This window comes from Accipiter gentilis, chromosome 30 (genome assembly GCF_929443795.1).
Source record: "Accipiter gentilis chromosome 30, bAccGen1.1, whole genome shotgun sequence".
Classification (NCBI taxonomy): Eukaryota; Metazoa; Chordata; class Aves; order Accipitriformes; family Accipitridae; genus Astur; species Astur gentilis.
The window spans coordinates 8,626,396-8,642,306 of NC_064909.1; the positions used below are offsets into that span (position 1 = coordinate 8,626,396).

The following is a 15,911-nucleotide window of genomic DNA, read 5'->3' on the forward strand; positions in this document are numbered from 1 at the left end:
TCTGTGCCCTTTTGCCACAAGTGGTCATTCATACAGTTTCATTTTAAGCCTGGAATGACTTTCCAAAACCTGGCAGGGCTTGATGCAAATGATGAGTTTCCCACTGACATCAGTGAACTCTGAATCACACCTTAAACTTCCAGGCTTGTTTCATAGAATTATAGAATACCAGGTTGAAAGGGACCTCAAGGATCATCTGGTCCAAACTTTCTTGGCAAAAGCACAGTCTAGGCAAGATGGCCACTCTATCCAGCCGAATCCTCAAAGTGTCCAATATTGGGGAATCCACCACTTTCCTGGGGAGGTTATTCCAGTGGCTGGTTGTTCTCATTGTGAAAAAACTTCCTCTTGTATCCAATTGGAATCTCCCCAGGAGTAACTTGTACCCATTACCCCTTGTCTTTTCCATGCGACTCTTTTTAAGAAGGGAGTCTCCATCTTCTTTGTAGCCACCCTTTAAATACTGGAACATAGTGATAAGGTGTTCCCTAAGCTGCCTTTTCTCAAGGCTGAACAAACCCAGTTCTCTCAGCCTTTCCTCATACAGCAGGCTTCCCAGTCCTTTGATCACCTTTGTGGCCCTTCTCTGGACACTCTCCAGCCTGGCCACATCTTTTTTTGTATAGGTGGGACCAAAACTGAACACAGTGTTCCAGGTGTGGCATGACAAGCGCTGAGTAGAATGTATAATGACTTTATCTGTGCTGGTAATGCCCTTGTTGATGCAACCCAGCATTCCGCTGGCTTTCTTTGCCACAGCAGCACACTGTTCACTCACACTGAGCTTGCTGTTCACCAGGACCCCCAGGTCCCTTTCCACAGAGCTGCTCCCCAGCTGGGTAGATCCCAGCCTGTGCTGCACTCCTGGATTATGTTTTTCCAGGTGCAAGACCTTTACATTTGCCTTTGTTGAACTTCATAAGGATCTTGTTAGCCCACTCTTCCAGACTATCCAGGTCCTCCTTGAAGGGTGGCTCTCCCTTCTGAAGTGCCCACTTCCCCACTCAGTTTGATACCATTGGCAAACTTCATCAGGGTATACTTGATCCCATCATCCAGAGCACTTACGAAGATATTAAACAGCATCGGGCCCAATATCAATCCCTGAGGGACCCCACTTGTGACAGGTTGCCAGTTTGAAAAGGAGCTATTTACTATGACCATCTGGGTGCAGTCTGTTAGCCAGTTCCCCACCCACCACACAGACCACTTGTCGAGACCATAATGTATCCATGTTTCTAGGAGGAGGCTGTGGGAAGCTGTATTGAAAGCCTTGGAGAAATCCAGGTAGACAATGTCCAGTGCTTGCCCCACATCAACCAAGCAGGGTAGTTTGTCGTAGCAGGTGATCAGGTTTGTCAAGCACAATTTGCCCTTGGTGAACCCATGCTGGCTTTTCCCAATCACGTGCTTCGTTTGACTTGTGATAGCCCCCAGGAGGATTCGTTCCATAACTTTCCCAGGGACTGAAGTAAGACTGATGGGCTTATAATTTCCTGGATCCTCCTTTAAGCCCTTCTTGTAGATGGGGATGACATTAGTCTTCTTCCAGTCTTCTGATCTCCACAACTCCTCAAAGATTATGCAGAGCGGCCTCGCAATGATGTCAGCCAGCTCTCTTGACACCTTCGGGTGTTCAGGGCCTTCCCTAAAAGCCATCTTGGCAGCAGCACCTACAAAACCAAATGTGTTGTTTTCATTTAAATAACTTAAGATGCCTTGTCTAGATATCTCTTCTGCACTGAGTGACAACGTGATTGTATCTCCCACACCTTTGACTTTCATTAATCCCTCCCTTCCTGATTGCTATACCTTCTCCTGTTTGTGTGATGCTCATCATGTAGTTTGCAGGCTCTGGGCCAGCATCCAGCCTGTCTGTGGGTTCTGTCAAAGCAGTGTAAGATGCTATGAAATCTTTACAGTCTTTGCAGTAGAAGCACAATCTTGTTTTATTTATTGCATCAACATAACCCACTCCTCATTTTGCAGTAGGTGCCAAGCTGAGTAAGAAGGAAAGATGAATTTACTTGTATTTCAGTCTGTAATTTGAAGGACCGTGGATGTATCAATCCCAGAGATTTGACAGTGAAGCAGTCTCTCACTGTTGATATGGGAAAGAGATTCTTGATTCTTCTTTAAGGGTGTTACAGTGCTGATAGATGTCCTCTGCAATAGTGACTTGAAGAACAGAGTAGCATGGAGATACTATATTGAATAGAAGGTAGTATTTGGTTGCGTTACAATAGGAAGCTCATTCTTGCAGGTCTGCTCATGGTTTGGGGCAAGCTGGTGATACTTTATAAGATAATCGCATGGGGGGAAAAACTAATTTCCATTCTTTTGCTTTATGTTTAGATACATCACTTTGAGATCACAGAATGAAAGCAGCATGAAATGTTATGGCAAAGACAGCACAGCAAGATACAGGAGTCTTGCAAATCCTCAAAAATCAGGTAAAGTTACAGCATCATATGCCCACTTTCTATGAGGCTGGCTTATTTAATAAGGCTCAATGCTTTTTGACTGTTCTCCAAAATTTGGGCTTCTGAGTCTCTGTGGCTTTATTGTGGGACTTCTCAAATATGACCAGTGTGTTGGCTTTGTGTCCTGTTAAAACATTATTTTATTTGCCACAGTATGTATGACACAGGAGATCCCCACACATTTAAATCTTTCTTAAAGGACTACCTTGGCTATATTGTCTCATACAAGCAAAATGGACATTACCTTAATTTAAAAAAAAAAACAAACCAGCCATGGTGGTCAGTTCTGTATAGTCATTGGACTTTACTTGGCTCCATTGCTAGGTACCAACATGATGCATTTTAGAGGGATTGACTTTTCAGAGGGTCCTGCAGCTGCATTTCTGAAAACTGTCTCCTTTGGGGGAGACACTGGGCTCAAAATAGCTGTTCCCTCCCTACTGAAAGCTTAGCCATATGCTATTTTCTACATAATATTACTTCTGCCTGTTGTTTTTTTTAATTGTTTGTCTGTCTCAGGATGTTTCCTTCCTGCCTCTTTTTGCAAATCCTAGCATATGTTCTCTGACTGTTTCACAGCATTTACAGTTACAGAAAAAGGCAATCACGTTACAGGCTTTAGTGAGTAAATACTGCAGAGGTCAGGAAGAAACTGGTTAAGTGCATTGTAAGGATGCTCACTTTATACTAAAATTGTATGCTTATCATGGCTGCGGTCACAACAATAGCCGATGGATTGATGTTTGAGTGAAAAGGCATAAAAATTTCCCATCCTGCCCCAAACCAACAGCAGTGACCAGAGGTTGTAATGTAGCCACATAAGATAAGTGGGCAAGGTCTAACCTCTCTGTCCTAAGATTTTCATGCTGGCCTCTTGTCATGTCTGCAGAACTAGGATCTTGCTGGGGAACAACAAGTCAGTTCAGTAATAGAAGTAAAATAAAATATGAAATTGAGGGCAATTTTGGTAATAGGACATGTTTATTTTCCAGGCAGCATTTGAGAGTATTGCCCTTGATATAGGACCCAGTGGAAGGTACTACAATTTATTTCATCTAAGCAGTCAGTAAACCCAGGTTGGCTGAAGAGATTTCAAATCAAGTTTCATAGACAGCTTCAGCCTTGATCAAATCTGGAGTAATGTATTGGTAAATATTAGAAAAATAATTGTGTTTATCACAGGCCATCAGCCCTTTTAATTAACGCTATCTTCTGTACACTTTTTAGTCACTTAGTCATGGAATATGCAATTCAAGTGCCCTTCTGGCCTTATTCAAGGTTTTTATTTTATTTTTAATCACTATTGTGAGGAGATCACATCATTTTATATTTGCCATTTTTGTGAAGTAATGTGATACCTGCTTCAGTCGCCGTTCTCTGAACCCTTCAAAGTACCTTGAAACTGTAATGCCAATTCACTGACGGCAAAGATAATCAGATTTTTTTGAAGCAACCTTCTTCATTTCTTTGGGACTCATGGAACTGTATCTCCCTTAAACTAAATTGAGTTAATGTCTTTATTTAGACATCAGCCTCGTCTTCTTGAATAACCAGAATTCTGTTAGTTTGGGGGAAAAAAAGTTTTCATTAATTAGCAGTGCCTCAAAGTGTGTTTTCTACTTAGAACTTAGATCAAAAAGAGAGGAAAATGTTTCTGCTTGTTTGTCTTCCTTTCTCCTCCCCCTTTTCTAGAGACTTTCCTGAGATGATCAACTGTTGGTTTTGCTGTTGTTTTTTTGTTGTCTTTTTTTTAAAACTTCACTGAAGTAGAGAAATTGCTCGGTTCCCCTCCCAATGCAGTCGTTGCTCTCCCCTCCCCCTAGTCCAATGTGTTCTTTATTAAACTGAATTAGGACATTCTAGTCTCTCTTAAGAGTGGAAATGGGAACAGCTGAAATGAGCAGCCACATGAGACTCAGCAGCCTTTCCAACTGCACTGCAGAAGGAGCTCAGCTGCAAAGGGAATGATAATTTTTGAAGGATTTGTGCAACTGTTGAAGAATTACCAGCATTAATATTAAAAAGCAGCTAATCTGTTTTTCCCCTTCCGTTTTAAGAGTGTATAGCTTTCCTACTATGTTCTTCCTTATGCTTGCTATAAAATCAGTGTACTAAATATTTTGCTTATTTTGCTTCCTTTCCATTCTCTTTTCACTTTTGCAGTTATTTGCTTATGTTCTCATATACTGAAGTGGGTTTTTTGTTATTGTTGGCTTTGCCTAGTGACACCAACCTTGGGGTCCTTGTGCAGATATGGGCATGGATTTGAGATATCTGCCATCTAAAGAAAGCCAAAATTGAAGTGCAGGAGAAAACATAGGAGCAGTTGTATCCTGGATTGGGATGAAAAGCTTTTCAGCCCTATAAGTGTTTTTCCTCGAGATAGCTATAGAAAATTATTGTTGGTCCTTGAAATCCGTATTGCTATTTCGGTGTTTGTTCTAACCAAAATAGCAATGATCCTGATACCTTTTGACCCTTGTTTCCAGTCTCTGCCTTGGTTGCCATATCAGATGTCTTCAGGGTTTCTGTAGATATTTTTTTAAAAAAGTAGATCTTTGAGTTGTTATCTTCTCACCTCTCCTTCCCCTTTTCTCTCTGCTAGTTCACCCAACCACCTTGCTTGGTGTTAGAAATTATTCATTCTGTTTCTGTCCTGTGCTGCTTTTTTCATGTGCTTATTTCCTGTGCCAAAAAAACCCTGGAGCTAGGGCTTGAACTGTGGCTACACAAAGAGTTACGGAGGCAAACCTGGTATCTAAACAGCCTGCAAGAGCACAGGGGTCTCTGAAATATGTCACTCTTCCTCTTCCAATTCTGTGCTTCTCAGCCATCCAGCATTACCGCTGTCATCACATCTGAAGACATAGGGGTAGTGCCAGCTTTGCTTCCGCGAGCTGGGTTTGAGTAATGCACGTGTGTCTGTTCTTAGGTAGCATTCCCTTGGTTTTTAAACCTGGTCTTCTTAGTGGGTTCTTAGTGGTGGTTGTACATTGGTAGTGTCCAGCTGAAAATCCTGCCTGTCTGTGCTATTGCTTAAAGGCTGGATTATAGTTGGCCTGCGTGGTGGGGGCTGCTGGTAGCATCAGTGTTAGCAGAACGGAGGCTATCAGGGAAGGAGCTGCTGTGTATTCCTGTGTCTGTCCTAAAGGAAATCAGAGAGCAAGATGATGTGAATGATGGCTGTTTTGATTTAGGAACAGCTTAGGAGAAGATCTCACAGTTCTGAATAACAAGATAACAAGACAGGCCAATTAAAACATTCTCATAAAAAAGACTAAAAATTGAGTAAGATAAATCTTATTTTGTTTCAGTTGAAGCTAAGGTGGGGGGGCAGGAATTCAAGGGAAGGAAGGAAGCAGAGAACTTATGGTTTTGGATTTCATCTTATCCGCAGTTAAAAATGAAGCTTATATTCTAACAGCAAAGAGATAGCCACTTGAGAAAGCCCTGTCTCAGCCTGTGTGACTGAAGGGTGGTAAGGCACAACTAATACACAACATGTCCACAGTGTTGGGAGAACACATAGCAATGACACATTTCTGTAAGCAGGCATGCCTTGAGTTAAGTGTTATAAAAAACAGTTTAGACTGCTAAAAGTGGTGGTTCAACTTGCTTTAACTGATGTGTTACATGAGGAGGGATGGTGCCCCAGCAAATGAGCATCTGCTGATACTGTTGTTTGTGAGTAGCTGCAGGTGCTATGTTCTGCAGAAGCTGGTTGAACATGGAGGTCTTTTTTGCATCTGCCATCTTATCCAGTCTTCTTTTTTTCAGTCTAACTAGTAATTAATCTATAAAAGCATGTAGATATTTGCTTAAAGTGACAGCTGAAAAACTTGAAGTAAGTTGGACAAAGCATAGGATCCAATTCCCTTTTGATACACAGCCCTGCAACCTACTGAGATGGCTTAGATCAGTACTCTAATAACTTTGTGGCCTTTTAATAAGTCTGCTTCCTTCAGCACCTGCTCTCCTACAGTCTTTTGTCATCCCTCTCCATTAACTCAGTTAAGAAACTGGCACTGGCTGACATTCAGTCCTGGTTTTGCAGCCTGCACCCAGCCCAACTTTCATGCACTGACTTATTTGGAGTGGATGTCTTGCTCTAAAATTCATGTGGATTTAGGCAGTTCAATAATGTGACTGACTTGATCTGTTGTTTACTGGAGTTGAAAAATTCTGCAGGTTTCAGCTTCTGTGGTGTGTGATGAAGCTGGGAGTGTTTTTTTATGTAACTATCATCTCCTTGATATTTCACTGCCTGTCTTCTCTAAGTTCTTCTTACCCTCCAGTGATACAGTTTATGAAGGAGGAAAATCAGATCACCTTTACTGAAGACTGATAATGTTGGAATATTCTTCCATTTCATGTTTACCAGAATTAAGTTATGGCATGCTTCCAGAAGAGACTACTACTTGTATTGCCTTACAGTTGCTTGTGTTTGAAGAGGGAGACAGTTGGAGTGTGTAAAGGCATTTCAGCCACCTTGGCATGTCCCTGGCTTTCAGTCTGGAGAATGGAGCTGTGCAAGTTGCAGGGGACTACGTTGAAATCAGTTGAACTCCCATTAGAGTCCAGATTCCATCCATAAACTTAAGTAGGGTATTTCTATTTTTGGGCAGTGTACAGAAATGTTTCTGTCCTTCTGCATTTGTTTTCGTGTTTCTTTGTAATGCTTGTGTAATTGGGATATATCTGTAATGTCAGAAATGTAATAGGTTAAGTAGCATAAATGACTGTTGGGAAGAGAAGAAACAGAACTGCAGAACCATTGTTGCTTTAAAACTCCTGCTGCTTTTAGTTGTTTGATTTAACCATTTAGTAGTTAGAGTTCTGATAAATCGCAGTGATGGGTGCATGCATGGGCATGAGGGCTAAACAAAAAGGAGAAAAAGCACCCTTTTCTTCCTATCATTGAAAGAAATAGAAATTATTCCGTACACTGCCAATGGCTTCTCAGTTGGTCAGAGACTGACTTTGGTGCCCCATAAGCCTTAATGATGATGTGTACAGCACTGAAATACTGTTAGATTTTAATCCAACAAGAAATGTGTGCTGTTAGCATTTTGTTAAAGTTGACAGCAAATTGTCAGTGTATACAGAATCAAGCCCTTGAATTTAAGCCTGTTCAAGTACTAAAAAAAATATGTTTTTTATCTAAGGGACGGGTTTATTACTGATTATGCTTTTATCGATGTGCCTATCTGGGTTTTTTTCTGTTACCTGAAGGTAGAATAACAAAGCTTTTTAAACATTTGCACTTTTCTGCCTCCAGATCAGTGATGCTTTTGAAAGGAATGTTTTATCTTTTTTTTTTTTTTTTTTTTTTTTTTTTTTTTTTTTTGGGGGTGGGGGTGGTAGAAATGGATGTTTGAAAACAATGCAAATTTTTTCAAATGTGATTCTCATAGCGACTGAACTTTCCAGTCCTTTTGTGACTTGACTGGTATTTTAATATAATATTCCATTATAATTTTTTCAGATTTTTACAGATGTTTCTATGTAACTATGATGATAACTCTGTAATCTACCCAATAGACAGCAGTATGTCCCATCTACCAAGCTGGAGGTGAGTTGAGGGTGCTGAAGCTGCCAGATAGGAAATTTCTGAGCTTTGGGTTTTTTTCCTCTGAGAGAGGGGAAGAGAGAGGTTTGTGCTAATGCTTCAGATATAAAACCTTCTTCACTGTTTTCCAGTACCCTGAGAACGGTGACAGGTAACCCCCAAGTGAAAGGGTGCAGTAAGTGGAATTTGGTGCATGCTAAAGGGCTGACATTTTCTCTGGTGACTACAAAACTAGCTGTGGCTGCTGGTACAGGCGGTAGCATCTGCCACCATGGTGCTCCTGCCTGTGGGAAAGAGTAGGGGGTCAGGGGCCTGGCTGGCCACTTGATTGATTTTTATACTGAAATCATGTTGTTTGCTGCATTAAGAATAAGTGCTCTTACTGTCCTTACTGCTGAAATTCTTTCAGTCTTTTAATTTTAAGTCTCCTGGAGACATTTATTCTTGCTCACTGGTTTGTACCACTATTATTTCTTGTCCTTTGTCTAATATTTGTCACTTCAAACCTTAAAAGGAAGGGCCAAACCCAAGAAATTTGGTGTAAATTACAACACTATTAATGGGTGAAATGGGACATATCTCCTATACAAAAGGTGTATCGAGAGATCCAATATACCCTGTTTTCATGGGAAGAGGTGTTCAGAGCATCTCGGCTGAGCTTTCCTAACTTGGCAGGCATAAGAGGAGATGCATATTCCTGTGTAGGATCCCTCTCTTCCTCTAAAAGTTGATGGCCTTTCAGTGTGAAATATCACACAGTGTTTATTTTTATGCCCTTTGAATGTTTTGTGGAGGCTTTGTTTAGTTTCCCTTCATAATTTTTAATAGGAAGTCTTTGAAGTTGGGTTGTGGCTGAAAAATCTTGTTGGCAGTCTGACCATTCATTGTTGACTCCTATCTTTCTTTAATTGTGCATCTATAAAAATCTGGAAGGGAGTATGTTCAGAGAAACTATGAAGCAATGTGTATTTCTGGAAAGGCGAAATAAACTTTGCAATTATTCTCAGCCATTATTTGTAATGTGAAAATGTTAAAATGCTAATGGCTGCAGATGGTTTACACAAAAACTGTGTACACACTGAAAGCCCTCTTCATTGGGAACTATGGTTTTCTGTCATACATTATGCTAGAACGGAAAAGGCTTTTTTTTCTGCCTGCAGCTATGTATTACCCTTATTCGCTGCTGCTAGCACAGACCTCGTTAATATGCATCTGGCAATGGTTAAAATTTTCTCCATCAGTAACTTCACATTCATCCACCTAGATCAAGGATTCTCCTAAGTTTAAAAAGGTAAGGACATCAGTACGCAGGAGTCTTTGCTAGAAAGCATTACGTTTAGAAAGGCAGATGTGAAGGAGGTAGAGTTAAGGTTGTGGTCTAATATTTTTGTGCTCCTGTTAAAGCTCAGAATCAACTTTTATGTTAAAACATATTTATGTGTGCATAGGCATATTGTACCTCTGTGCATGTATGTGATTTTTGACACAGTGATTTCTTCAGACTGTGGAGTAGTAAGACAACCCTATAATGTACCTATGTATTTTGTCGAAAACAGTACAGACATCTGCAAAGTGTTTTACTTTGAATTACAGTGTATGCAGTAAAAATGATAAAAGGTTGCATTCGGTATAAATTATTCTGTTAAAATAATGGAAAGCGAAGAAGGAAGGGTGAGAGGGTAGAACAGAAGTTGGAGTTCAGCACTTCTGATAAAAGATTTCCATGGGCTGATTTGGTCTTAGCATTAATCAGATTCCACACAGATGTAGCAAACAAATCTATGTGCACAGATGCAGTTGGATAACTATGCTTATGATTATTTTTTTTTTTAATTGTCACAGCAATGAGAATTAGTATTGCATCTTACTTTTCAGTGATGCTCTATTTTTGTATCACCAGTGGACACCTCCTGTAGTTACCCTGGAAGTTGGGAGAATCTGTGGAAGGCTCTGTGCAAATCCCGGATTGCAATTAACTTTTCTGTGTGTCCTTTTAGATGCTGGTATCTGAGTACGGTCAGCTTCATTCAAAGCCTTGGTTTTCTTTTACATGCTTTTTCAGGACTTTGTGGAGGCATCCATGGTGTCTGCAATACTTGGTTTTGTGTTATAAAATGGGTGTGTTGCTTCTGACAAGAAGGCTGTAACACTAGGAAGGTGACTTGGCTTGATAGTCAACTGTCTGGCTAAAACTAGTCATGAGAGAGCAGCGTGTGGCCAGCTAAAACTGCTTGAATATTCATATACTTTAGAGGAAAAAACAGTTTTGAAGAATAAGCCTTTACTGGTTTGGCAGAATGATTTTATCAGAGCGCTAGAGAAGAGGCAGGATAATGGGATGAGATGAAGTAATCTAACTGCTCTGGATTAGCCCAGCTGCTACAATTTTGCATCTGATTATGTATTTCAAACTAGGAGATTTTACTGTTTCTTTGAGGCAATAACAATAACAGTTTATGCAGAGAGCCAGCACTTACCTTGTCTTTCTCCTTCTCCACAGGTGCCTGGCATACTGAACCTATTGATCTGTGTAGAATTTGTGCTGTGGTCCATTTATTGAAGATGTGAAACCACGTCGAGTCTGAGATTGGAATTACTGACAGACTGGAGGAAATCTTAGTCCTCGTGATGCACATGGACATGCTGAATTATAAGTAATTCTAGCTTCTTTTTCCCTCCCCTCCCTTCCCCTCACTCAGTTATCTCAGGGTTCATAGAGATTTCAATGGTTTGTGTGCCTGTAAGTTTGGAACAGAAGTGACCAAAAATGGGGGACCAGCAATTGTATAAAACTAACCATACTGCCAACAGCAATGAGAACTTGTACTACCAACAACACCAAATGAACTCCCTTCCATCTCTAAATCATAGCTATGGGACATCTGTTATGGATGCTCGCCAGGCATCCCCTCTCTCCCCCCATTTTCCCCAAGATTCAAGAGACAGTATAGCTTTGCCTGTAGGTTCAAAAAGTCTTGGGTCAATGGATACATCTAGACAAACCAGTTGGACACATTCTGGCTCAGGAAACCATGTCCCAGTGAGGAACAATTTGAATAATCAAAGCGCAATGTGGAGCCCCCTTGGACAGGGGGAGTCCCATGACGGATACCAATATTCTTACTCTCAACCCAGTGAAAACCGATCACAAAAAATCACCAGTGGGGTCCTGCATAAATTGGACTCCTTTACACAAGTATTTGCTAACCAAAACCTGAGAATTCAAGTCAACAACATGGCTCAGGTTTTGCACACTGAGTCTTCGATGGTGGATAATTCTGGTGACAGTGCACTCAGGCAGCTGCTGTCCCAGAAGCCAGCGGTTGAGCAACAGCCTGTAACTTCCAGTGTACAAAGATATCAACCACTGCCACAGCAAACACACCAGAATTTTGCAAGCACACAGCAAAAGCAACAAATTCAAGTCATGCAGCACCAACAGTTGTACTACGACTACCAGCAGCATTTATCACAAACGCAGATGCATTCTGCATTTCAGCAAGGACAGACACATGTTCAACAAATGCAGTCCCAGCAGCTTTTACCGCAACAGATGCAGCATTTGCAGCAGACTCAATACTACGCTCAGCCGCAGCAGGTACATCAGCGGCTCTCAATACAGGAGATCCAGCAGCAACAGCCAACTCGGCAGCAGCAACAGCGACAGTGTCCAATGCAAATAGCTCAATATTACCAGACTCAACCTGTCATGCAGCAGTTACAGCAACAGCAGCAACAGATGCAATTGCCGCTTCCTCCGTATCACAGGGAACCCGATCCAAAGACTATGCATGAACCACACCAGTACTCTCAGGATCCAGGTCATCCTGTGCAGCTTATCCAGTTGGGAGCAGTGCCTCAGTATTGCTACCAAGATCCCCATGAACAGTACAGGCACTTGTACCCACAGAGTTTACTGCAGCAGCAAGATCAGCAGAAGCAATACTCAAGTGAAAGCAGAGCACCATCTCTGAACTCCCATGTTGGCCTCACTCCACCAGGGACCACTGAGGATCCCGTACGGCAGGAGATTAATTCTGTAGGTAATGCTGTCCCTCATCGAACTCTTTTGCCACCCTCAGGAGTTCATCTGAACAACAAAAGCTCTCAGCAAGACTCTCCCAGCGCCGTGTGGCCTCAGGTAGGTAGTATTTTAGATCTGTGCTCAGCCAAACTTGTTTTGCAGAAGAGTAGCAAGGTGTGGAAATGAAATGGTTGCAGGAGAGCCGGAAGGTTAGGATATGAGTGGTGGGTGTCACTGGGATGTTTTGGGGAACTGCATTAATAGACTTCCGTCTACATTGCTTGGTTGGCTTTGGGCCAGGCTGGTGGCAGCACAGAACTACTTCTGCTGTGGGGTTGCTGCTTCCCTCACAAGAAGGCTTTGGGAAGTTCTGCCTTCGTTTCTGGGGAGGAGGGACCCAGTTACAACAAAGCACTCTTGCTGATTTTTCAGCACCTGAGGGCTTGATTATTCAGAAAGAGTTAGTTAACTCCCTATTTCCAAAAGTAATACTTCTGGGTCAAAGGCTTCAAACAGCAGGTGAGTTAAAGAAAATTTGCACTAGCCATACTCACAGAGGCACTAATTCAGTAGAGACATGTAAGGCTCTCAACTCAGAGGCTTTTAGTATTAGTAAAATCATATGCAAAATGCAAACATAATGCTGTGAGGACCTTCATTTATGCATTAATATTTCCTGAAAAATTCTTTTCTCTTTTTTCCCCTCTTTTCGCCTCTTCTCCTTTGATAGCAGGTGCAACTGTCAGATGGCAGACTGCAGCCATTGTCCCCAGACCAAAGGTATTTTTAAAAGATTTTTCTTTTTGTCTTCTAATGTAAATGAGAGAAATACAAAGGAGTGCTGCAGTTTAGAGGGAGGGGAGTGCACTCTGGGTAGGTAATAGTTGTCCCTCTTCTAGAAACATCTTCAGTTTTGTGTTTTGTGAACTTAAGTTTGTGAGATTTCCACTGTCCCCTACGTACCCCCCCAGCAATAAAATCAAACAAATGCTTTGCCTTTCAAAAAGAGAAAGGGTGGGGGGGAAGGAACGAAAGAAAAAGCAAAAGCAGGGGAGCAGTTTGCTCTCAGTGTTGCATTTGTAAGAGAAGGGATGATGCATGGCTTGGATTTGTATCTTTGCCAGCAGGGCTCTTCTGTTCTTCTTAAAGTCTCACCTCTGCAGGGCTGAGGTGTCTTCCAGCACGGTTGTCTACCATAAGTAGGGGCATTGCGTCGAAGTACTTGTTAACTGATGTCATGAGTGGGGAAATGTAGGTCTGTCATGATAGACCTCATGGGTTCTCAGAATTTTTCATACCAAGGGCCATGTTTTGATGAGCATGTCCTACTCAAAACTTTCCTTCTCCCCATCTTGGGAGCAGCTGATCTAGCTTATTGCCCACGTATTCCCCAGCACTCACCCTGTGCTTACTTGTGGCTTCATAACCATCTAGCTGTAAAATTTTATTGACTTCCTTGACTAAAAAGCTTCCTCTGCAATGGAAGGAACATGTCAAACTAATGTCTCTTCCTTTGTTCCATGCTAAAAAAAAATGAAAATAAAAATAGTGGCCAGAACAGAGAAACGCTTCCTGAGAGAGCTGATGCGAAGAACAAGCTAACGTGTTCAATATGCTTGAAGGAGTTTAAGAGTTTGCCTGCTCTAAATGGTCACATGAGGTCACATGGAGGAGTAAGAGCATCTCCTAACTTCAAACAGGTAGCAGTCCATTTTACTTCAGTATTTGGCGCTCTCCTTTTCACGCTGATGTTTGCTTGCTTTGCCATGCTTTGCTTTGCTGTCAAAACTTGTTCTTCTCAGTGCTATTTTGTTACGTCATACCCTGTGTAAGTAGAAATGCACACAATTCTGCTAGTTTGCAGGCCAGAAGTCTTGCTTTAAAGTCAGAAGCAGTGGTGGGGCAGAACAGCGTTTGTCCCTCTCTGTTTCTCTGCACGTTACAAAAACACCCTACAAAGTCATGTCAGGAGGGTCTAAATTTTTTTCCCCTCATATTTGTTTATTATATTAGAAATATCAGGAACATCAAGTCTTCCTTATTTTCGTTTGGGCTACTTGGATGACTAAGGGATGTTTATTGGACGCATTCCCAGGCTTTAATTGAAGGAGCAGGATTGTTGAGTCTTTGACAGCTTTCTTCCCAAGTGTTTTACTTCTATAGGTATCAACAAATACCAAATCAAAAATGTCGGTTTGAATTGTTCTGCATAAAAATAACTTGCCCTGTCAGTCAGTCTTTCTCTGTCCTGATATTTTAGAAATTCTGTCCTACCAAAGAATACCACAGGAAGGCAAAGAGCTACCAGAGTTACACCATCTCTGTCTGTTTTTAGGTGGGTGATGGAGAATTCTGCTTTTATAGTAATAAAAATAGGCATGTTTATCTCCCCTCCTGCAAGTTATCTTGTAAAGATGCTTAATGTGGGTATTTATCACCAAGGCTGAATCCTATGTAGGAGTCATAAGTAATCTGCCAGTTTCATTCAAGGCAAATGAAAAGTCCAAGAAGCAACGCTGTTTTGTGTTTTGTAACCCTGGCCACTTCTTTTCAGCCATGGTGCATACGTTGTGTAGTGTATCGATCCAGAAGTAGCCCTCCCTCACTCGGGCTGAAAGCCTTTAATTGTCTGTACAGGATGAAGGAGAGAAACCACCACAGCAGCTGCTGCCTAAAGAGGTGGATAGCCTCGCACCCATCGTCATGCCAGTGTCTGTCCCTGTAAAGCTTCTGTCACCTGAGCCCAGCACGCAGCCCTCTGCCAGCACTGCCACAGTCAAAGACAAGCCTGCCAACTCTGTGTCAGATGATGAGATGCCCGTTCTCGTGAAGATGACTTACTCTCCACCGTGCAGTCCAAAAGTGGGCAACCCCTGCTCATCCTCTGTGAGTGCTGCATTTCTTGCCACTAACTGTGCTGTGCTTGTTAAATCCCTTTGCTTGTAGTGCTGCTACTTTCTAAAACATCTATACTTTAGAATATTTTCTGGAATCTATCTCAATGTTGCCTAATAAACAAAAAAGGGCCTGTAACATCATAGCATTTCTTCCTCAGTCATTTGAAAATATTAATTTTTCCTTTGCTGGGGCATCAAGACCTCAGTTGAAAATAAATAATTTGAAATTGGAATATGACATTCTTTTATCCCACTAGAACAAAGGGATTTAGTATCTTTTTACTGTTTTTGTTTTTCCTTTTCAGGCTGCTTTGTTTTTATGTTATTGCTTAAATTCAGCAGTTTTATTTCTTCCTGTTTTTTAAAGTCAGATATATGTGCTTCTTATTTCAGCCAGAGATAAGAGGGCACTGTGCAGTGCTTACAGTGTGTGCTCTAAGCCAATATGAAGATTGCCAACGCAGAGTTTTGCAATGAAGTCATTTTTCCCTTTCTGCATGCATCAGATCTAAGGGTTAATCACTGGGAATTCTGATATAGGAAAAATAGCTATGCTTAGTGCTTACGTTGCGCTCATAAAACTGAAATTGTCAGGCAGCATGAGGAATTTATGAGTACTTGAATGAGATGTGAGAATGCTCTTTATTGTTTTCCTGAAAGAGTCCTGGAGCAAGAAGTATTTATTTCATGTTCCAGTGTAGGAACAGATGCTACTCGTTCCTTCAAATCCATACTTGCAGACTACGCCATGATAAGATATTACTGGGGAGTATAAGTACTGTATGGTATTACCTGTATAATGCAGAGAAATACTCTTGTGATTTTTTTTTTTCTTTCTCATGAGGCTGATGGCCAAATGAGGGGACAGCATATACCGTTGTGGGTGACTCCTTATAATATTCATATATTTATGACCCCCCCTCCTGACCCTTCACTCA

The 15,911-nt window shown here is 41.5% G+C and overlaps 1 protein-coding gene across 9 annotated transcripts in view; it reads left to right on the top strand.

Annotated features, from left to right (window-relative positions):
- Positions 1–15,911, top strand: part of TRERF1 (transcriptional regulating factor 1) — a 102,094-nt gene that overhangs the window by 70,825 nt on the left and 15,358 nt on the right. For 5 of the 9 annotated variants that reach the window (XM_049833979.1, XM_049833981.1, XM_049833978.1 and 2 more), the window contains 5 exons: positions 2,356–2,453; positions 10,553–12,193; positions 12,807–12,856; positions 13,626–13,776; positions 14,714–14,962. In XM_049833979.1, coding sequence (XP_049689936.1) covers positions 10,820–12,193; positions 12,807–12,856; positions 13,626–13,776; positions 14,714–14,962 — 1,824 coding nt within the window. In that variant the 5' untranslated portion in view covers positions 2,356–2,453; positions 10,553–10,819. Of the gene's footprint in view, positions 1–2,355; positions 2,454–9,322; positions 9,344–10,552; positions 12,194–12,806; positions 12,857–13,625; positions 13,777–14,713; positions 14,963–15,911 lie in introns of those variants that run through there. The other 4 variants (XM_049833985.1, XM_049833984.1, XM_049833987.1 and 1 more) reach the window with 4 other exon arrangements.